Below are 23,734 nucleotides of genomic sequence, written 5' to 3' on the forward strand. Positions count from 1 at the left end.
CTAAAAAATAAAAAGCTTTTATTATTTAAAAAAAAAATTGTAATTGAATTAACAGGACGGCGGCTAGCGGGGGGCGGGGGGTTTAATACGTTAAAACCATTAAAAATAATTTTAACGTTAAAAATCATTAAAAAAAAAAGGATTCATCGGAAAAATTAAATTATCGGAAAATTTTTTTATTAATAATAATACTTCACCCTCGTTATTTTATTATTATTATTATTATTTTTCGACATACCAATTTAAACATTTGTTTAAAAATAAAAATAAAAATTTATTATTAATTTATTTTTAATTAAAAAAAAAAAACTTAATAATGACTTTAACGGTCGTTTTAAAAATCAATGCGAAAAAAATAAACAAACGAAATCATCATCATTATCATCATCGTCATCATCGTTATCGAATTACGTAAATTTTTTTTTTAATTAAATAAGATTAACAAAAATAACAATAATAATAATAATAATAATTTTTTATTTATTTAAAAAAAAAAAACTTTTTAATCCTTTTAATTAAATTTTAAATATGTTAATAATTTTACTATAAAACTTTTGTAAATAATAATAATCATCATCATCATCTTTTCAATGGGAAAAAAAAATAATAATAATAATAATAAATTTTTTTTTCCTTTTTCTTTTTTTCCTCCCCTGTTTAAAGTTCTCCGCCATATTTAATTGAAATAAAAAGTTCGATTTTTAATTAGAATTCAGTCAATTCAATATTCTTTTTTTTTTTTTTTTGTTTAAAATAAAATTATAATTTCTTTTTCTTTTTTTTTTTTTTCGTTCTATTCAATATAACGAGTTTTAAAAACTTTTTTTTTTTTTATAAAAAACTTCTTATTAAACTTAAATAATAATAATAATAATAATCATTTTTTTAATTTTAAAATTTTGTTAATGAAAACAATTAATTAAAATATAATATGATTGTTTGAATTTCGTCATAAAATATATAAAAAAAATTTTTTTAATTAAATTTGCGATGAATAATAAATAAATTACGGTTAAATTTTTTTTATATTTTTTTGTGATTTTTAAAATCTAAACGATTGGCCAACCTGATTTTTTTTTTTAAATTTTATTTCAGTAGTTGGTAGTAGGGTTTTCAAAAAAAAAATTTTAATGTAATATAATAAAAATTAAATCGTTAAATTTTTAAAGATTTCATTTTGAATATTTATCGATTTATCAACAAAAAATCGTTTTGTTTTTTTCATTCGTTAATATTCAATCAATCAATCATTCATTCATTCATTCATTCAGATAAATGTAAACCTCCCTTTTGATGAGCTCAAATTGGGCCAAATAGAAGGCGATAACACGGTCCTATAAGAGTCCAATTGACTTTTATGGATTTTTTGTATGGATTTTGTGTATGGATTTGTCTCAATCCCTGGTAATGTTTTCCGTAAGAAAACTGTCGGGAAAAATTTACGGGAAAAATATTCGATCGATATTTAAGTTGAGGATTGATATTTGATCGATCGGTTTAAGAATTTTCTTTTTTTTTTAAAGGTGCCGGAAATTTTATTCCACCCAAACCCATAGTTGTTCGAGAAGGTGAAAATGTACGTATGCGTTGTGCAGCTGAAGGAAGACCAAAACCTAACGTGGAATGGAGAAAATACGACGGAAGCACAATTCCCGTGGGATCGTGGAAGGGTAGGTTTTTATTTTATAAATGTTTACGTTCAATACAATTGATTATTTTTTTTGTTTCTTTTATTTCAGCGATATCCGTACCTGGACACACGTTAAACATTACAAGAATAAACAGGCAACACATGGGAGTTTATATGTGCATAGCTGATAATGGTATACCACCTCCAGCAAATCAAACATTCGTGCTTGAAGTCTATTGTAAGTCTTTATTTAAAAATAATTTATAACGAAAAGGAAAAATTTTTTTATTTGACCCCCGTTCCCCCTACTCTCCCTCCCTTTTTTTTATCCAGTAAAAAATAAAATTATCATTAACAGCTGGATAATAATTTTATAAAATTTAATTTTTACAAAAGGGTTGATTTTTATATTAAAAAAAAAATCCGAGGCCGAAAAGAGAGAGAAGGCTTTTCCATTGTTTATTTTTTTTTTTCAAAGGAAAAACATTTTGAATAGAAAAACTTTTCCTTTTTTTTTTGTCTAAAAAACCGTTTCGGAAAAAATTTGACGTTTTTTTAAATTAAAAATTATTAAAAAAAAATCGATAATTGTTTTTATTAAAAAAAAAAAATATTAATAAATAATTTAGTGTTGTAGAAACCCTTAACAATTCTAAAACTTTTTTTTTTTATTATAAAATTTGAAAACGGGAATTTTATTGTTTATAAACTTTTGAGAAATGTTAAGAAATCAATCAATTGTTTCGGCGAAAATTTTATCGATTAGATAAAATAACAAAAAAAAATTTTCCTTACAAACACAGACAGAAAACCGAAGGAAAATAAATTTAAATTATTGGATTGTTTTCAATGGGAAATATACGGAAAATTATAATTATTAGTTAGTTAGTGTAACACGTCTAAAAATTAATAATTTGAAAACTTTATAAAGTTTGTTTAACTTAATTTTAAGTTTTCAACATAAAAGAAATATATATATGGTAAAAGTAAATTAAAATTTTTGTTTTTAGTTGCACCTTTAATAAGAATTCAAAATCAATTAATTGGAGTTGTCAATGGATCGACGGCCATTTTAGAATGCGAAGTGGAAGCTTTTCCAGAATCTGTTAGATATTGGGAAAGAGCCGATGGTAGATTTATCGAACACGGATATAAATATAGAATCGGTGATACTGAAAAGGATAAATTTAGAGTGAAAATGCAATTAAACATAACAAATGTTGGAGTTAATGATTACGGGTTGTACCATTGCATAAGTAAAAATGAAATAGGAATAACGAAAGGGATTTTTACAGTTTACGGCAAGTTTTCAAATCAGTAAACGGTAGCAATAAATACTGGATCGTATAATTCAAAGTTTTTTTTTTTTAGAAATCGATCCAGGTTTGGCAACTCCTCCTCCGGTACGAATCGCTGGTCAGGGAGTGGCAATTTACGGAGAGCAACCACCTCCTCCTGTTGATTTCGATGACATTTGCCCTCCTCAATCACCGTGTCCCGAATGTCCCGATCCGAAAGAATTTAAATGTCGGGAAGGAAGCATATCGCTTTTCGATTTAGTCGGAAAATTGGAAATAAAACCTTTCGGAAATGACACGTATCCGGGTTTACCGAATAGAACTTTGGGTTCGTTGCATTCTTCTTCCCAATTTTTAAATTCTTTTCCCCTTTTGCGTATTGCATAGGAAAAAATTCTTTTTTTTTAGATTGTTTGCTGTATGCCGTCGGGAAACCGGTTTATCACAGATACACAGATCAAACGTACGGAAGCTGGATGAGAGATCCGGTACCGAAAAACGATGCTTCCGGTGAAATGTTTTGGGTTACCAGCGAATCCGATTCGACTCATTTGTACGAATTTGCTAACAAAAGCTCGTATAGAAAAGACATACCGACTAAAGTTTACGAACTGGAACATCCTTTAAAAGTATTCTTTAATGAAATAATAATAATAATTATCATAATCAATTATAAATAAAAGTTACAACGTGTCAATTGGAATTTTTTTCGCAGGGAAACTCTCACGTTATTTACAACGGATCATTTTATTACAACGAACAAAACAAACCAAGGATATTAAAATTTGATTTGTCGACAAAAACATACGTTTCTTTGGATGTACCAATGGTGGCAACAAGCGGTAACAATTATTTATACACGACCGAATTCAATTACGTTGATTTTTCGGTCGACGACAATGGCCTTTGGGTTATTTACGGTTTACCATCGAATAATAACACGATTGTAATGAAGATCGATCCGAACACATTGAAAAAACAATACATGTGGGATATCAGTATTAATCATCATAAAGTCGGTGAAATGTTTGTCACTTGTGGGGTTTTATACGCCATTGATAGCGTAACCGAAAGAAATACTAAAATAAGGTGAGTCCAATTAACTTTTTTTCAACTCATTCAATCGATTATTTTAAAAATTTACTGATTTCTGTTGTAAGTAATTTATTTATTTATTTTTTTCACTAATCAATAATAATAAAACAATAAAAAATTATAATTGTTGCAGAATTTCAAAAAATTTAACAGAAACATTTGTTTGTTTACGTTTTTTATATGTTTATGAGCTAAAAATAATAACTGGAAAATGTTTTTTTAATACTTATCTCATGTAAAATATAATCAATTAATGATTTATTAATTTTAATTTCATCAAATAATTTTTGTTTTTAATTATTTATTTTTTAAATTGGGAATCCCATAATTTTATCTTTTTTTTTTTTAAAAAAAAATAAATTTTATCTCTTACAAAACAGGTTCGCATTGGATTTATACAAAAATATTTTACTCGATGTTAGTTTAGCTTTTACAAATCCATTTAGAAAAACAACAATGGTCGGTTATAATCACAGAACGAAAGTAAGTAAAAATTTTCATTTTTTTAATTATCATTATTATTATTATCATTATCATTATTATTATTTTCTTAACGAATTTTTAGGAATTGTACACGTGGGATAAGGGTAATCAATTAACGTATCCGGTTAGATATCACGAAATCGGTTATAACGTGTCAAAGGAGGAAAAAGGAGAACCGGAAGCAAATGCAAGAACAGGTTTTGATATTTTCTCTTAATTTATTTATTATTAATTATAATAATAATAATAAAACGAATTTAGCCTTAGATTTATCTAATTAATTAATTAAATAATAATAATTTATTAAATTAAAATTTTTTTTTTTTTTAAATTTTTATAAATAAATAAAAAAATTTTATACTGAAATTTTGTATCGAAATACTTTTCTTTTTTTTTTTTTTGTTCTAATAATAATAATAATATTAATTAATAAAATTTTAATGTAAATATATTTTATTGAAATTATAATTTATTTATTTATTTATAAATAAATTTTTTTTTCTAAATTATTACTAATAAAACGCACACACACAGTAAAAAAAAAAAAAATTTTTTTCGAAAATAATCAATAGATTATTCTAGAATTTTTTTTTTTTAATAAACCCGGGAATTATGTTTATTATTTTTGTATTAATAATAATAATAATAATTAAAATTCTGGATACCTGAATTTATATGAAACGGAGTTTTTTTGGTCCCTTACCGTGTGCCAACTGAATTTATTAAAAAGTTAGCATATGGTTTAGGACCCTAAAAACCTCGTTCCGTTTCACATCGGTTTTTTATTATAATAATAATAATAATAATAATAATATAGAAATGAAGAATAGGTATTGAATCATGGAAACATTTTTTGTTTGTACCTAAAAGTATTTATTTATAATAATAATAATAATAATACTAATAATACTCACATTGAACATATGTATGTAATAAGGATGATTTTATTTTTTAATGCAAATATATATATTTTATCCTGTAGGATTTTTTTTTACTTAAATTTCCAATTTTGATAACCAATTGAATCAAAAAATTGATAAAAACTTGATAAAATTTAAATTATTTATTAAAAAATTAAAATTTTCAAAAATTTTTAGTAATTAATTAAGTATTATTTTGCTGTAATGTCAGAATAAATTTTAGTGGAACATTTTTAAAGTATTTTACATTTAAACAAATTTTTTTTTTTAATAATTAATTAATCAGACATTAAATTTTCAAATCTTGTATAGATTATAATTTTATTTTTAAATTTTGTTGAATCATTTTTTTATTTTAAAAATCTTTTTTAATCATAATAAAATTTAACACAAACAGTATTGGTTGTAAAATATCTCGCGGTATTAGTCAAAAAAAGTTTTTTCTTTGATATTTGTCACGATTAAAATTATATTATTCATTTTAAATTTAAAATGATATTTCATAATAATTTTTTTTTAGATTTTATTAATTAATAAATACGAAATTAGTTTTATTTTTATTTTTTAAATTTTATTTAAATTGAAAAGTTTTTATAAAAACTCGAGTAGTTTTTAATTTATTATCCATGAGTCTTCACGGTTTAGAAAAGTCATAGAGTAATTATACAAGAAAACGAATTGTCGACGATTTGAATTAAACTAAGGTTAGCATCGTCTTTTTGGTTAATTAATTAATTTTTATTATAATATTTTTACCGTATGGATGCGTTTAATATTTTACTTATTTATTTTTAATTTTAGTTTATTTCACTAAATACTTTAAGACTATGGAACAATTTATTGGAAAGTTTATTTCTCTTCATTGTAATGACCCGCTTGGAGTTTTTCAGGGGCAAATAGTTCACATAGATCCTACCGATCAAAAAATTACTTTAGAAAAAGCATTTCAAAATGGCTATCCATATCATTCCAGACAAGTTATTTTAAGGTGATAATCAAATTCAAATTATTATTCGTATTTAGTTGAAAAAATTTTTTATTACGTCAAATGAAGCGTTATTAGTGTGCACAATTTTGACAATGCTCGTTTTGCCTTTGTTACTTAATTCATTTCATAATTTTTCCTTTTTTTTTTTTGTTTTACAGTGCTAAAGATATAAATGATTTAGAAATTATTGAAGCTAGTAATGATCCGTCATTTTCAGCATCTGTCAGTATTAAAAAACCCATCCCTAAAAGACCTGGATATTCATTATCAGATAAACAAGTTCCTAGCAGAGAAAATTTTTTCAAAGACTCACCGAAAAAGGTTTTGGATGCTTGCAGCAAATTAAATTCATTTAGCGAATCAATAAGAAATCTTAGTAAAAGAGATAAACAAAGGCAAAGATGGATGATGAAAGATGAAGAAGCATTCGGTTCACCTGTTGATCATCACATGCCAGCTGATTTTGATTTTGAAAAAAATTTAGCTTTGTTTAATAAAAAAGCATTTTATGAAGAAATCAATGCATCTAAACCTGATGTCGTACGTAATGCTGATAAAAAAGGAGCTAGGTATAGGTGCGATGAAAATATCCTAAATTCGAAATCTGTGAATAAACGAATTATAGTTCCTCTAAAAGACTCCATTGAATATGTAACAGATTCTGGCTTAATAGTTCCTAGCTTACCACCAGAGCTTAGAAAGAAATTATTAGCACTCGCTGAAAGATTTGGTTTATCATTTGAAAGACAGTCGGAAATTATCGGGAGAGCTTGTACCGAAATGGCTTTATTATTAGTCGGAGGAGCCAGGCGTTTGAATCCCCAAAATCAACATCAGTGTCCGAATATTGCAGTGCTTTGTGGATCTCATCGCACTGGTTCACAGGGTGTAAATTGTGCTAGACAATTAGCTAGTCAAGGTGTGAAAACTATAGTTTATATTCAAGATCCAGTAGATCTTACAACGGAAATGACACATGAATTAGGCTTATATAGGATGACATCTAATAAAGTAACTACAAATCTTCAAGGTTGGTGTGTTTTTTCGTAATTTATTTATTTTTTAATAAAAATTTCATTTTGTTTTTAAATGTCTTTTTTTTTATTATTTCAGATTTAGCTTCAACATCTGTAGATCTTATTATTTTGGCATTATTAGATTCAAAATCAACAACTGAAAATATAATTACACCTGCTGCAAGTTGGGCCAATAATAACAGAGCTCAAGTTCTTGCAATCGACCCACCAAAACATGGTACTCCAGGTGTTACCGCGAAATATTCCCTCGTTCCGGCATTGCCTCTTGCTTATGACGCGTGTAATGGAAAAATATATCTTTGTAATATTAATATACCTCTTCAGGTATTCACGGATGTAGGTTTTACTGAATATGCTTCACCATTCGGACCGAAATTCTTCATGGTTTTACACCCTAATGATTCTCTCGTATCGTAATTGACAAAAAACTTGACAGTTAATTAAGGGAAACTTTTGATAATAATAATAAAAAATTGCATGTTCAGTTATAAATAATTTTGATAATTACAGTTAAAATTCCGTTGCATAGAATTTTAACTCATCTAAACGTAGTAATAATAATACCGGTGACAAATCTTATCATCATTAAAAATGACAATTTTGAAGTGTTAATTATTCAATAAGTTAAGTAGAACATTTACATATATATATATATATACATTTCATATGTGTAAGTATATAAGTAGGCTAGGCAATTAGTTAATAAATTTAATTTTATGTAAAATATTAAAATATTTAGGAACGATTTTTTTTTTTTTTTTTTTAATCAAAGATCAATAATGTGTAAATTAGATTATTTTTTGTAGATTATACTTTATGCAGTGATGATTAAATTCAATAAGATTCTAGATTTTACTGTGTTTATAAAATGTAATTGAAATAAATACAAGTGTAAATGTGTTTAAAATTTTTAAAATTATTTATTTATTGTACATTCCTTGTAATAAAAATTATTTTTTTGGCTTCAAATTTGTTTTATGTCATTTTGGTGTTATTACTACATTAACTGCTCGCTTGTATTTATCGATAATTGTAAAAAAATTGATAAATTTATTAATCGAAGTAGTTTTTAATTACGATTATGATAAGAATATGATTATTTTTATTATAATAATAATAATTTATTTTGTTATTAATTATAAAAGAAACGCTTTAAAAGCTTTTGATTGATTATCTTTTTTTTTTTTTTTAGCAATCTTAAAAATCGATTACATTAATGTAATTAATTATTTTTTAAATTATATATTATTTTAAATATTAATTGTAAGTCGTAATAATTAATTTTATGAATTTTAACTTACAAATATTTTGTTGGGTATCTGAATTTCAAAATTTTTTTAGTTAATTTTTGAAAAAAATTTTTTTTTAATATCAAAATAAATAAATTACGCGCCTAAATTTACAAAATAAAAATAAAAATTCGAGATATCGAAAAAATTAATCACGTGCTGCCAACTTTGGAATTGTGAAAATCTCTATTTCCCAATTGTTTACCAGGTCTTGAAATGGCATAAGTGGTGATGTCATCCTGCCTTAATATTATGTGAAGTAATCTGTTCACGAAATATTTTACAGTAATTTATTTATTTATTTATTTTTTTTTCGTTATGTTCGCTCAGTGACAATAATCAAAATGATATTTTAAACAAATCAACCGTCGAGTTTTTTTAAAATTTTAAAATTTTATATTTTTGCTCACACTTTTTTATAGCAATAATTCAATGAAAATTTTAAGTTATAAAATTTACTAATGCCTTACGAAGTATCTCGCATAAATTTACTCATGAATGCTAAAAACGTTTATGGATATTATCCAACTGCCGAAGAAGAAGTAAGTTAATTTTTTTTATTAAATTATTTTTTATCTGATTTAACCAAAGTCCCAAAAAAAATTTCAAGGTTGTTTTGCAGGTTTGCACCATTTTTCTTTTTTTCTTCATTTTCGAAAATTTTAATTTTTAAATTTAAAATAAATTAAAATTTTTTTTAAAATACCGAGTTGTTGTTATTAAATTAAAAATTTACTGTAAACGTTATATATTTTATTTTTTATTTATTTTTATTTTTTAAATGACCTATATTAACGTTTAACAAGAAAATTCATATTGTTATTTTATTTTTATTTTTTTTTAATTATTATTCAAATATTCTTCATTTTGAATAAATCGGTGCAAAAAAAAATTCAATTTATCTATTTTTTTAAAAAAATTATTTCGTTTTTATTGACTTTTTGGTAATAGAAAAAAAAAAAAATCTAATGTGCTTTTAATATTATTATTATTAGTATTATTGTTAATGTAAATTTCAAAATGACAATTATAGGTTTTTGTTAAATAATCTAAAGTAGTTATTTATCTCTTGGTCTATCGTATTAATATTTATAAATGTGGGATTTTTGAATTTTTTTTTTTTTTTTGTAAGTTTCGTTATTGTTTTTACAGATAAAAATATTTTATTACATAAATATATATATATATATTTTTTTTTCAGAATGATAATTCAATTAGCAAAATTATTATTAAAGTATTAGGAGGTCACCATTTGGCCAAAAAAGATATATTTGGTGCAACTGATCCTTATGTTAGAATCGATTTAAAAACAATCAATGATGATTTAACCATAGATTCTGTGTGTACAAAAACTAAAAAGAAAACATTAAATCCTAAATGGAATGAACAATTTGCATTTAGAGTATGTAATTTATGAATTCTTTATTATTCATCAATTTAAATTATTAAAAATGGATTTTATCGGAATTAAATATTATTCATCGAATCTTTAATTTTAGGTAAAAATAAATGAGCATAAGCTTGTTCTTCAAGTTTTCGATGAGAACAGGCTAACTAGAGATGATTTTTTGGGAATGGTTGAATTAATTTTGCCAAATTTATCTGTTGAAAATGCTGGCAGATCTTTAAAATATCCTCTTCAGCCTAGGAGGTAAAGTCTTAATTAAAAACAATTATAAATAATTTATGTAAAAATGTGAAATAATTTTGGAAATTAATGAATTTTATTGTTTAGATTCGAGTAATTTACATATAAAAATATAATTACTTATTTATTTGGCAATTGTTAGACTCTAATGTTGATTTTTCTTTCTTTTTTTTTTTAGCTCTAGGTCTAAAGTAAAAGGATATTTAGAAATTGTTTATGTTTTTCATAATCAAATAAGAACTACTGGTGACTCTTCAAGTCAAAGAAATATAAGACTGGATGAAAATTGGGAAATTGTTGATACTGTAGGACATACTGCTAGTCCTGCTCACACTGTATTTTCAGTCACATCTGAAAATAATTCCCCTTTACCTCATGGATGGGAAGAAAGACAGGATGCTAATGGAAGAACTTATTATGTTAATCACATTGGAAGATGTACTCAATGGGAAAGACCAACATTTAAGTATGTCATAATTTCCTGATGAATGACATTACTTGAGGATTATGATAACCTAATAAAATTAAATTTCAATTAAAGCACTGAAACAATTGATCATGCTGCAAGAGAACAGAGCTTGGAATCTGCTGCCACTGAATTTGGGAGAAGGAGTCACATAAGTGCTGATGATAACGAAACATCTGTAAGAGAAAATGGCAGTCAGGTAATTTTTAAAATTAATATCGCATTTTGCTTTAAACAAAATTTTATTTATTTATGTAGACATCAATATGTATTCATATAATAATTAAACCTATGCATGTTTTTTGTCAATAGAAAAGGGAAAAGGTATTAATTAATGATGTAAAAAAAAAAACCCAAAAGCATTCGATATTTATTTTTCAAATGGAATGTTACAAAATCATTATTATTATTATTATTATTTGTATTACTTGTTTTTATTATTATTTTAAAATTGGGTTATAAATTTTTGTATTAATTTAAAATTATTTTTTATTCAAATTATTTGTAAGTGCATGTGTTTCTTTATTTATGCTTTCAAAGGATTCAAGTAATGAAAGTAGTGAAAGTGTATTAGATGAAGATGTAGCCGATAGTAATGAAGTAAGAAATGATTTTAACGAAGTTGATGAAAATATTGAGGTAAGACAAAAAGATAAGACAAAAAAGTAAACTTGTTGGCTTTGTGATACTTTAGAGTAGAATAATGGAGAAAAAAAAAATAAAAAATGCTGAGCCATTTCATTATTATATTCGCATTTGTGTATTATTACACAAATGGAATTTAAATGTTAACTTTTTTTTTCGGTCAAATCATTGATAATATTTTTTAAATTTTGCATTTGTTAATAATATTAGTTCTTTATCTTTTTGACACATGAATCACAAAATATAACCTTTAATAAAATCAGTAGTTTTTTTTTTTTTTTTTTTTGTATTTTTAGTCGATTGTAATATTTTTTATAAATTATAATTATAATTTAAATTTTTTTTGCAAGTGATAATTTAAAAAAATTGTTAATTGTAGATTGCTTATGAAAAATGCATTGCAAATGAAGAAGACAGGATGGATCTGAATGGAAGAATTTGCTTTTTCTTTGTTTTTTGTTTTTTTATATATATATATATAAAATATTTGTATTCTGTGTGCGAATGAAAAATTACACTTGATTTAAATTTTTTTTTTTTTTTTTTTTTTTTGACTTGAGTTAATAAATTAACTCACAGGCGTTTTAAAAAAAGGAATTTAACGTTCAATTATTATTATTATTATTACAATCGTTATTATACGTGCCTTAGAAACAAATTTTTCGCTTTGGATAAATTATTGTTTGTTCTTTTATAACACTTAATCAAAATTTGTGCTCTGTTTTTAATTTTTTAAGCCGTTCTTATTATTAAACTTTTTTAAAAATAATGACTTCAAATTATTTAATTTGTCAGTTTTTTGTTTGAATAATAAATTCTTAATAATATTCGTCCGGGAAAAAAGTTTATAATTTGGCTTTTTAGAAATTTTTTTTTTTTTTTTAATCTTTAAATAAAAATTTTTTGCAGGCTCGAGAAGTTAGGGAACCTGTTGCACAATCCAGAAGAGAGTCTCAACTCAACGTAAGAAAATTTCTTTTTTTTTTTTTGAAGTAGAAGAAAAGTTGGGGGGAAAAAATTTTTCTATTATTTATTTTTTAGGCGGATGAATACCGTGCGAGTGCTCTTTCTTCTGAAGGTTTGCCACCGGGTTGGACGGTTCAAATAGCTCCGAACGGCCGAGTTTTCTTCATAGATCACAATGAGAAAACCACGACCTGGGTCGATCCCAGAACGGGTCGAGCGAGTCCGATGCCAAATCAAGTCGTGACTACAGTACCGAAAAAAGTCGATGACGAATTATCCCCGTTGCCGGAAGGTTGGGAAGAGCGAATGCACACGGATGGTAGAACATTTTTCATCGATCATAACACTAGAACGACACAATGGGAAGATCCCAGATTATCGAATCCTCAAATCGCCGGTCCTGTAAGTCAAATCCCCCCAATCACTTATTCACAATAGTGTTCTTGGCAACTCCATCGGGATCCTAAAATTTTTCTTTATTATTTTTAGGCCGTGCCATATTCGCGAGATTACAAAAGAAAATACGAGTATTTTAAAATGCAACTTAAAAAACCCGCAAACGTTCCGAACAAAATCGAAATAAAAGTTCATCGTAATAATATATTAGAGGATTCGTATAGGATAATAAGCAGTATAAATAGAGTAGCTTTACTCAAAACGAAATTGTGGATCGAATTCGAAGGAGAAATCGGTTTGGATTACGGTGGATTAGCCAGAGAATGGTTTTTCCTTTTATCCAAAGAAATGTTTAATCCCTATTACGGATTATTCGAATACTCCGCGACGTACGTTATAAAACTATTTGTTCATTTTTTTTTTTTTTTTTTTTTGTTTGAATGTATTCTTTAATATTCTTGTATTCTTTTTTTTTGTAAAATTCAGAGATAATTACACTCTTCAAATAAATCCTCTGTCGGGAATGTGTAACGAAGAACATTTAAATTATTTTAAATTTATCGGACGAATTGCTGGCATGGCCGTTTATCACGGAAAATTACTAGATGGTAAATACAAATTTTTGCGGTTATCATTATCATTATTCTTATTGATTGTTTTTATTTATTTCGTAGCATTTTTCATACGTCCGTTTTATAAAATGATGTTAGAAAAACCGATAGATTTGAAAGATATGGAAAGTGTAGATTCCGAATATTACAATTCGCTTTTGTGGATAAAAGAAAACGATCCGAGCGAATTAGAATTGACATTTTCCATAGATGAAGATAGTTTAGGTATGACGTCACAAAGGGAATTAAAACCAGGCGGCGCTAATATCGCCGTAACGGACGAAAATAAAGATGAATACATCAAGTACGTAAATAATTGTAAATAATTATGATATTTAAATAATTAAAGTGAAATTTTGTTTCGAATGAATGTACGTGAAATATTTACTCGAAAAAGAGAGAGAAAAAGAAGAAGAAAAAAAAAACGCATTTAATTTATTGCCTTGAACTCATAATATTCATGTAAAGTAAATTCGTGTCCGCCATTTTAATTTTTTTTTTTTATTTACTTATATAGTTTAGTGATAAAATGGAGGTTCGTATCTAGAGTTCAAGAACAAATGAATGCATTTTTAGAAGGTTTCAGCGGTTTGGTTCCGTTGGCATTTATAAAAATATTCGATGAAAACGAATTGGAATTGTTGATGTGCGGAATACAAAATATCGATGTGAAAGATTGGAAGCAAAATACTTTGTACAAAGGAGATTATCATCCGAATCACATCGTCGTACAATGGTTTTGGAGGGTAAATTTTATCTGTAAAAAAAAATTAATTGTCATTTAATATTATATATATTTATCACAAGTTAATTAATTCTTTTGTGTCAAAGGTCGTTTTAACGTTCAACAAAGAAATGAGAGCTCGTTTACTTCAGTTTACGACGGGTACGTCGAGAGTACCCATGAACGGATTCAAAGAGTTGTACGGTAGTAACGGACCTCAGTTGTTCACGATCGAAAAATGGGGCACACCGGATAACTACCCTCGAGCACACACGTGGTAAAATGAAAAAAAAAAAAAAAAATTTGGCATATCAATCATGCCATCAGCATTATATGGTATTAAAAACATCATTTGGGTACTTATGTATTATTTACAGTTTCAACAGGATCGATTTGCCACCGTACGAAAGCTACCAACAACTTCGAGAAAAATTAATAAAAGCCATCGAGGGATCACAGGGATTTGCCGGAGTGGATTAAAAAAAAAAAAAGTAAAAACGAGTGAACGAGAGAGAATCCATTTCCATCCCCTTCAAATTGTCCTGGATTTTATTCTGCAATTTAATAAGAAAATAAAAAAAATGGGATTTTCGTTAAATGAGGCGTGACATGGGCGCCATTTTTTTTTTTTTTTTCGTGGAAAAGTTGGTATGATCGAATCAATTTTATTATTATTTTATTGGTAAAGCCGTTAAGTTTATTATATATCCGCGAGCAATAATTTTATACATGTATGTGTATATATATATATATATATATTTAATTGTATGTAACGTGAACGTTTGTTATTATTTTATATAAAGTTATATTTGATTATTGTAAAAGGAGTCGTTATTTTTTATTTTATTTTTTATTTTGAATTAATTTTGTGAGTTTGGAATGTTTTCATTCCCTAAAAAAATTCTTCAATAATTCATTCATTCCATCGTAGTTTTGAATTATTGTTTATTATATAAAAAATATATTTTAATCATTCAAAAGACATAATATTATCGGTATAAAAAGTTTAATAACAATTATTATTATTATTATTATTATTATTATTATATATACGAATGCGTTTTTTTTTTTTTACAATAACGAATAATATAATTATGAATGATGATGATGATAATGATGATTATGTATTTATTATTTTTCGATCGAATCGTTTGCTGAATGCCAAAGTCAAATTATAATCCCCCTCCCCCGAGGGTGGGGTAAAGTTTTTATATTGTTAAAATATTATATTATTATTATTATTATTATTAATTATTATTAATTATTAATTGCTTCATATAAACAAATAAAAAATAAATAAATAAAATCATATCGAGAAAGTTAAATAAAAAAATTCAAATCAACAAAAGTAGTTTGTTTTTATAAAATGTATCTGCTTAATGTTATACGTAGAAATGATAATAATAATGATGATAATAATAATTTAATACGTTCGTTGTTGACATAAGCTTATATTTAATAAAAAATAAAAAAATTTATGATAATAATATTATTATTAAAAAAAAAAAAAAGGCATAAAAAAATTTTGAAATTTGTTATTTAAAAAATTTTATTCCAATTATACACAAAAATAAAATTAAATAATAATAATAATAAAAAATGTAGATATCGATGAAGAATTAATGATAATAATAATAATAAACTCAGAATATTGTTTAATATATATATATATATATATATATATATAAATAGTTTTTAAAAGTTTATAAATATTTAATATTGTATATATATTATAAGAAATTTTTTTTTTTGTTCAATGCGAGGATTTTATTATAATGGTTTTAATAAATAAATAAATAAATAAATAGGGGTTTAATAGGAAAATAAAAAAATAATATATATTAGTTAGTTAGGCATCACACTTATTAAGAATTACATCACGTTATATAATAATAATAATAATAATAGAATCGAATAAATTTCGCTTTCAAAATGAAAAAAAAAAAAGTTTAAATAATTTATTAAAAACAATGAAGGAAACCATTTTCTTTTTTTTTTTTACGTCTTTATACTTATGTATCTCTAATTTTGATTAATTAATAATTTTATTAAATTCTTCTTCTTCTTCGGTCATTTAATAATAAAACAAAAGCTTTAATAATAAAAAAAATTATTAGAAAAACTCATTTATTATTATTATTATTATTATTTTTTTTTTTGTAGTTTATACAACAATTGAAATTATTATTATTAATTTGTTATTTAATTTAATTTAAAAAAAAATGAAAAAATTATAAAATATGTATATGATTATATTTAATTTACATAAAAATTACAAAAAAAAATTTAAATTTATATTATTATTATTATTTTCATGGCCCTCGAAAAGGTCTCGTTCGTATAAAAAAAGCAAAAAATTGTCATAAAATTACGATTATATAAAATTATATATATATATATAAATAAATATTCATTCATATGTAAAATGTATGAAAAAATAAATTTTTTGTCCGGTTATTAATTAATAATTAATTATAAAAAAAAAATTAAAGAAAGAAAATTAGTGCAATTGAAAATCAATTTTTGTTTTGTTTTTTTGTTTTTTTTTTTTTTTTTCTCGTTTTAATCATTGTATAATTGTGTATAATTATTATTATTTAATTTAAACGTTATGATATATATATATATATATATTAACTGTTAATTAATTTTAGCTGCTGTCGTCTTCTGCTTCTTCGCTACGATATAATAATAAATTCGGACGACTCCATTTGCTAGATGGTTCGACGTATGGTCCGCTATTTATGCAATGAACTGTTAATTTTTCAGAGTATTTTATATTAGGTAATAACTGAAAACAAAAAAAGTGCGATTATTATTATTATCATTATTATCATCATCATTTTCTTTTGTTATTCGTTACCTTTGGCGTAATAAAAAAATATTGACTTGAATTTTTTTGCGATGTTACTTTCATCAATATTTCAATTATTCTTTTTTCGTTTATGGGATCCATTCCCTAAAAAAAAATGTCATCATTATTATTATTAATATTATTATTATTTTTTTAATAGGTAGATTTTCAAAATGGTTATATGATTCAACCTGATTGATTTCGTCGATGAACCTGAAGGGAACGGAAATGATTTTTTGAAGAGCTAACATGTACAGGGCCGTAGTCACGGCTCTTTCACCGCCGCTTTGAAAATACCGTCCGAGCTCTTCCAAAGGTATCCCGTCTCTAAATTTAACTTTTATCTTTATTCCGTATTTATCCAAATCCGCCGTCGCATCCTGTCGTGACGTTAAAATCATTATAATTTTTAATTAATTAAAACGACCACGTGGTCCGACACGTGTGTCCCTCCTTACTTACTTGATTTCCTCCACCACCGCCTTGATCCAAACTGATTTCACCCGCGCATCCCATGGCTTCGAAATATTTTTCAAATCTTTTATTTATTTTCGACACGAGTTCGTTTATCGGATCCAACCATTCTCCTCGCATTCTCGTCAATTCTCTTTTTCTATCTTCTATATTTTTTCTACTGCTTTCGAATGATGACGTCATTTGAAATATTTTCTCTTCTCTTTTTTCATATTCGTTCAAAATCTGTGCGAAAAAAAAAAAAAAAAAAATTTCCTCATGTACAAAAATGTATAAAATTATCATCATCATCATTATTATTATTTTTATTTTTACTTCGACGTTTCCTTGTAAAAATTCACTTTTTGCTTGTACGGCATCCATTTTCGATTCGAGTTCGTTTACCGTTTTGGGTAATTCGGAAAATATTTTTTTAAATTGTGAAAAACGTTTTTCTTCTATCGATATGTTATTCGTAAGAGTTTTCGCTCTCGTTTTAAGCTGTTCACATTTACGTTCGCTCTCTTTTAAACGCTCTTTAATTTTTCTAAAAGAGTCCTGAAACAAAAAAAAAATTCATCATTATTTTCGACATTTTTTTTTTTTTTCCATTTAAAAAAATAATTATTTAATAACCTCGACGTGAGTTCTCCTGTCGGAAATGATAATTTTTTTACTGCAAATTTTTTTCCTCGCTCGTCTTACCATTTTATATTCCAATTCGATATTTAAACGATTTATTTTAACATTTTGATAATCGACATTGGCACGTTTTAAATTTTTTATATTTTTAATCAAATTTTTAATTATGTTCTAAAAAAAAATTAAAAAAATCTTTTGTTTGTTTGCTGAGGTAAAAACAAAACTTATTATTATTATTATTATTATACTTCTTCCTGATCGTTCATTTCTTTAACGATTTCATCGGGATTTTTCAATGTGTTTTGCAAGGATTTACAATGACCGCTCGCTCTTTTCAAATTCATTTCTATCATTTCCCTTTTTTGTATGTGAGTTCCTATCTCTCTCCTTTTTCCTTTGACTTCCATTAATTCCATTCTTATCTTTGTTATTTTTTCATCGACTTCGGACACTTCCGATCGATTTCGTTGCAGGGATTCTTCCAATTCTTTTTCCCTAACGTGAATCATTCGTTATTTACGTGGAAAATAAAATAAAAAAATTTTTTTCACTTTCAGTTAGTACCTATTTTGGAGAAATTTTATGCGTTGAGTATCCGTCGATTGACCAAAAAATCTCGGAGGTTGAAGTTTTTTAACGTTTAAAGCTTTACTCCCGCTGTAAACGGAATATTTAACGGTGAAAACATAATCTTCTGCAAGGTAATTATAAAAATATTAATTTAATTTTTTTTTTGTTGTAAAATTTTCGTTTTAACTTTTTTTTTTTTTTGCAGGAGGCTTACTGGAGAAAAAAAGTGGAATGCTTCTTGGAATTTTTTCGCAATTTTCTTTAACTCTTTCATCGCCAATGGGAACCCGATGAATTTTATACGTTTTACACAAGAAACGAATTATGTCTTCAGGTCCGGAAATATAATCCTGAAGGTAAGCAAAAAAACCATAATTTCTAAAATTAACAAACAATAAACAATAAATTCCCAAATGTTTAAAGTTGACAAAATAACAATCAAAAATTTCTTAAAATCGATTTCGATTATTACTTCAAGTCGGAGATTGGGATTTCGGAATGGTATTGACTATTTTCATTCACGTCCGAACATATAACATTTATTTTATAATTTTTTTCCTTTCTAAGTTTTTGTACGAATAAATTTAAATCGTCGGGATTTGTGCAGAGAAACGAAATTAAATCGTTGTAATTTATTCGCGATTCTATATATTTTGCCATAGTAGGATCGGTTATGTCTATCTGTAAAAAAACATTTTGAACATAAAAATAAATTTCAAATTTTATTGTGAATTATTTTAATAACTAAAAGAAAGAGTAAATCACCTCTAAAAGGATCGGATTATATATGTGAGATTTAAACAAATGCCGGTTTTCTTTTAACCAATCCATTGATTTACAAACGTCGGTTTCGTTTTTTTTCAAATATTCCAAACGATGATTTTGTCGTTGTTTAAGAATTTTACATTCGTGACTTATATTTCTCACATCTTGTTTAATAGAATCACCATTTTCTTCTAAATTAAATTTTTCATGATTTAATCGACTTTCTTCTTCGTGAAGTTTTTTAAATTTCATTTCTATTTCTTTCATTTGTAAATTTAAATTCGATTCCGTTCCTAAAATGAATTGTCGATATTTATTATGACCATCAATCATAAACTTGATAAATTCATTAATGAAAACAATAAATAAACCTATTTCTTCATCGAAATTTTTTAAATCGTTTTGTAATTTTTCTTGATTTTCTTTATAATTTAACAATTCGATTTTTTTCTTATTTTCTTCATCTAATTTCGATTGTAGTAAATTTTGAAATTTTTTTAATTCGTTAAAACCGCTTTTGGCTTTCTTTATTCTTTCTTGCACTAATATTTTTTTTCCCGCTTCATTTTTTTTCTGAAAATAATAATAATATTTTAATGTGTAAAAATTATTTATTTTTTAAAAATAATTAATTAATTTACATAACTTACCACTTCATTTATTTTCTGTTCCAATAATTCTATCCTGTTATTAATTTCTTTAAGTACTTTATCGCAGTAATCCACATATTCGTTATGTTCTAAATAAATTTTTTCGACTAATTTTATTTTTTCATTTATTTTATTTTTTCGATTGTTTTCTTGTAAGTAGGTAACCCATGCTAGTTTTTGTTTTAAAAATCCAAGCTAATATATATCGAATTAAGATTATTAATTCTTTTCACATTTAATTTGAATTTGTTTATATTTAAAAAAAAATTTAATCAAGGCTCGAAAAAAAATGTAAATTAAAAAATACCTTTTCGATTAATTTTTGTTTCTCTTTAAAAAATTTAACCTGATCTTTAATTTTATCATTTTTTTGTTTTTCTTTTTCAAGTTCCATTTGTAAAATTTCAAATCTTTTTTCTAAATCGATTGTTTCCTTTTGAAAAGTTTTCATCGTTTCAAATTGTCGTATTAATTCGCCATTTCCTAAAAAAAAGTTATTAATGTGATTAATTTTTACTGTTATTACTGTGTCAGGAATTTCAAATTAATCAATTATATCGATTTAAGATTAATGGGTTTATAATTTGTTCAATTCAAATAAGGAATGTGTAAAAAAAAAAAAAAAAAAAAATTAACTAACCGATAATTCTTTGAGTTTGATCTAATAATTGCTGAGAATTTAATTTGGCAAAATCTTGAACTCTTTCTTGTGGTAAAAATGTACATAAATTGTCAGGTTCTATTTTGTAATTACATCTTAGTTGCTCCAACTGTAAAAAAAAAAAAAACTTTAAAATATAATTAATAATAATAATATCACATATGACGAAAACAATATCGAACCTTCTTTCCAGTTATCGACTTGCCATTTAAAAAAAATTCCGAATGATTATTTGTAAAAAATTTTCTGGTAATGACATCATTGGGACCATCTGGATTAAATAATTCTATTTCAATTTTACTTTCATTACATCCACTTTTTATGTAAGAGCTCAAATGATCAGCTCTACCTAATGTTTTAAGTTTTCCCCCAATACAAAGTAGTACTGCACACACAATTGATGATTTCCCAGTTCCATTGGGACCAATTATTAAATTTAGGTTACTCCTAGGATAAATTTTGAAATTATCATAAGACCTGTTAAAGTAAAAGAAATTTAAATTAACATTTTATAATATAATAAAATAATAAATTTTAATTTAAAAAAACTCTGTGAAGGAAATTTAAAAAATATTAGTTTAAATCAACTTAAAATTATTGATAATAAATCTGCATTATTATTCATAAAAGTATGAATATTTTATAATATTAAATTAGGTATTTTATTACTGTAACATGATTAACAGAATAAAATATTTAATTATATTGCAATTATTCAAAAATTTCTTTTATTATGCGAAATATTATATTTAAATTTTATTTATCCAAAAAAAAAAATTAAATATTTAAGAATATAAATTCACTAACATAAAATTATACGTTTCAATTCTGACGATTTCTCCAGCATTTCTCGGAGTATCAGACATTACACTAATTAAAAATTTTAAATTTTTAATAGCGCTTTCATAACTTAAATTAATAAAATTAATGGTAATAAATGTGGCGCCAGATTGAAATTTTTCGAGTCAGGTTTGCCAACCTTGATTTGACATTGAATTTTTACCCTTTATCTCCAAAACGTTAGAACCACGTTTTTTTCAAGATGAACAAAGCTTTTACATTATAAAAATTTTCACAATTTCATTTAGACAAACTCTTAAATAACTTTAAGAAAAAAATTTAATTATTATTCAGTTAATTCTCCGTCACAGGTATAAATTATTATTATTATTATTTTTTTTAATAAAACTTTTTAAAACTGGCGACAAAATTCGAATCTAACGGATTTTATCATTTTTAAAATGCTTTCATAACAGAACTATTATGAAAATATTATTTCCAATGGAAAATTCATTATAAAATAATTTCTTCTGCTTTTTTTTTTTGTAATAATAATTTTCAAAGTAAACTTTACCCACCAAGTAATATTATAAACGTTTTTCATTCTTATTAATTATGTATTGCTTTGTGATAATAATAAATAAATTTTAAATTAACTTTATCTTTGATAATAAATTATTAAATAATGTTTTTCATGTTTTTAAATACTTAAATTTTATGGTGGCATAGCACAATCAAGTTTTCAAATATTTGAGGCAAAAAAAAAAACTTTTTAAAAAAAAAAAATAGGGAAAATAGCACATTTAAGTGTGTGTACAAAAAAAAAAAAGTGACCTGAACTCTAACAATGTCTGCCATTTTCACACAAGAAATTTTATTTATAAGTGATAAAACCTATAATTAAGATACATAAAAATAAATAATAGAGGAATTTAAAAAAAAAAAAATTAAATTGTTATTAATGATTAATAAATATGATTCTGATATTTAATTGGACCACGTTTTGTTTGCTTAAAGGAGAAGCCTATCCGGGATTTATAAGGCGCTTGCGTTCTTCTATTTTGAACGGTTTTTATTGATTTGTCCCTTGTATTTACGACGACACGAGTGCATCCAACACCTGCCCTCGTACGAGTGATTTTTTTTTTTTTTTTTCAATGATGTATTATTTATATAAATAATAAATAACCGTATAAATAATTGATGATGATGATGATGATGATAATAAATAAATAATCTTAAATAACTTTTACATTCGTACTTTTTTTTTTTTTTTTTTGAATAAATAACATCACCTGAATTTTTCTTTTCGATTTTATTTAAAATAAACGATTGTAAACTTATGTATATATATATACATAAATAAAATTTTTTATTTCCCTGCTTTTCTTAACCTTTTTTTAATTATCATTTAAATAATTATTTATGTATGTTAATTTTGATTGATAACGACAATAAAATTAAATTTATTATTATTAAATTAATCTTTTTAAGTCGATGTTTTACAACTTCTCATTATTGAAAACCATAAAACTTTTATTGTAATTATTATTTATTTTCTTTTTTATTAAAAAAAAAAAAAAAAACGTAAATTTCTTCTTATCGATTTGGAATTATTGATTTACGATCGATCGATTGGGGTAGGGAGAGGGAGAGGGGGAAAAAGGGATAATATAATTATATTTTTCTTATTATTTTTGATAAAATCAAATCAAAAAAAAAAATTATTTTTATTTCATCATCCGTAAAACGAAATAAATCAAAGTATAAAAATTTTTTACTTATTTTTTATCAATAATAATTTTATTAATACATAAGAGAGAGAGAGAGAGAGAGAGAGAGAGAGAGATAGAAAAGTAATAATCAAATTACTTTTAAAAAGGGTTAATAGGATTTTAGTATTAAACGTCTTTTTTCAAAGTGATCATCATCCTCATCATCAGTCTTTAAAGTCGTATTAAGAAAAAGATGGAGATTTTCTATTTAAAAAAAAAAATATAAAAACTTTAAGTCGATTTTCCCACTTTTCCCAATTTACAGACACACGCACACACACACAAAAAAAATAAATGATATTATTATTATTATTATTGCTTTTTTCTTCGCTTTAAAAAAATATATATTATATCGAGAAAGAGAAAAGAAGAAGAAAAAATAAAATAA

General features: G+C 24.7%; 4 protein-coding genes across 4 annotated transcripts; 3 read left to right on the forward strand and 1 right to left on the reverse strand.

Annotated features, from left to right (window-relative positions):
• Window positions 1-1,370: 1,370 nt before the first annotated feature.
• Phum_PHUM236500 (colmedin, putative) lies at window positions 1,371-4,723 on the forward strand (the record flags this gene model as incomplete). Its single annotated transcript, XM_002426057.1, has 9 exons — window positions 1,371-1,416; window positions 1,524-1,670; window positions 1,740-1,868; window positions 2,641-2,886; window positions 3,002-3,256; window positions 3,337-3,557; window positions 3,644-4,017; window positions 4,404-4,506; window positions 4,589-4,723. The coding sequence occupies 9 exons, from the start codon at window positions 1,371-1,373 to the stop codon at window positions 4,721-4,723; spliced, it is 1,656 nt and encodes a 551-aa protein (XP_002426102.1).
• A 1,530-nt stretch (window positions 4,724-6,253) lies between these two features.
• Window positions 6,254-7,868, forward strand: Phum_PHUM236510 (YjeF domain-containing protein, putative; the record flags this gene model as incomplete). The annotated part of the gene is made up of 3 exons (XM_002426058.1): window positions 6,254-6,414; window positions 6,573-7,444; window positions 7,528-7,868. 3 exons carry the CDS (start codon window positions 6,254-6,256, stop codon window positions 7,866-7,868), a joined length of 1,374 nt encoding a protein of 457 aa, XP_002426103.1.
• Window positions 7,869-9,201: 1,333 nt separating this feature from the next.
• Window positions 9,202-14,676, forward strand: Phum_PHUM236520 (E3 ubiquitin-protein ligase Nedd-4, putative; the record flags this gene model as incomplete). Its single annotated transcript, XM_002426059.1, has 14 exons — window positions 9,202-9,282; window positions 9,942-10,142; window positions 10,240-10,391; window positions 10,567-10,854; window positions 10,930-11,053; window positions 11,113-11,151; window positions 11,395-11,519; window positions 12,561-12,867; window positions 12,955-13,250; window positions 13,348-13,469; window positions 13,536-13,776; window positions 13,990-14,218; window positions 14,304-14,473; window positions 14,574-14,676. The coding sequence occupies 14 exons, from the start codon at window positions 9,202-9,204 to the stop codon at window positions 14,674-14,676; spliced, it is 2,478 nt and encodes an 825-aa protein (XP_002426104.1).
• Window positions 14,677-16,846: 2,170 nt separating this feature from the next.
• Phum_PHUM236530 (DNA double-strand break repair Rad50 ATPase, putative) lies at window positions 16,847-21,657 on the reverse strand (the record flags this gene model as incomplete). The annotated part of the gene is made up of 17 exons (XM_002426060.1): window positions 16,847-16,987; window positions 17,060-17,155; window positions 17,242-17,430; window positions 17,513-17,749; window positions 17,840-18,061; window positions 18,209-18,316; window positions 18,394-18,640; window positions 18,710-18,839; window positions 18,930-19,093; window positions 19,188-19,396; window positions 19,481-19,773; window positions 19,852-20,053; window positions 20,131-20,325; window positions 20,438-20,613; window positions 20,771-20,900; window positions 20,974-21,268; window positions 21,599-21,657. The coding sequence occupies 17 exons, from the start codon at window positions 21,655-21,657 to the stop codon at window positions 16,847-16,849; spliced, it is 3,093 nt and encodes a 1,030-aa protein (XP_002426105.1).
• Window positions 21,658-23,734: the final 2,077 nt, after the last annotated feature.

This window comes from Pediculus humanus, genomic scaffold (assembly GCF_000006295.1).
Source record: "Pediculus humanus corporis 1103172107608 genomic scaffold, whole genome shotgun sequence".
NCBI classification, from domain to species: Eukaryota; Metazoa; Arthropoda; class Insecta; order Psocodea; family Pediculidae; genus Pediculus; species Pediculus humanus.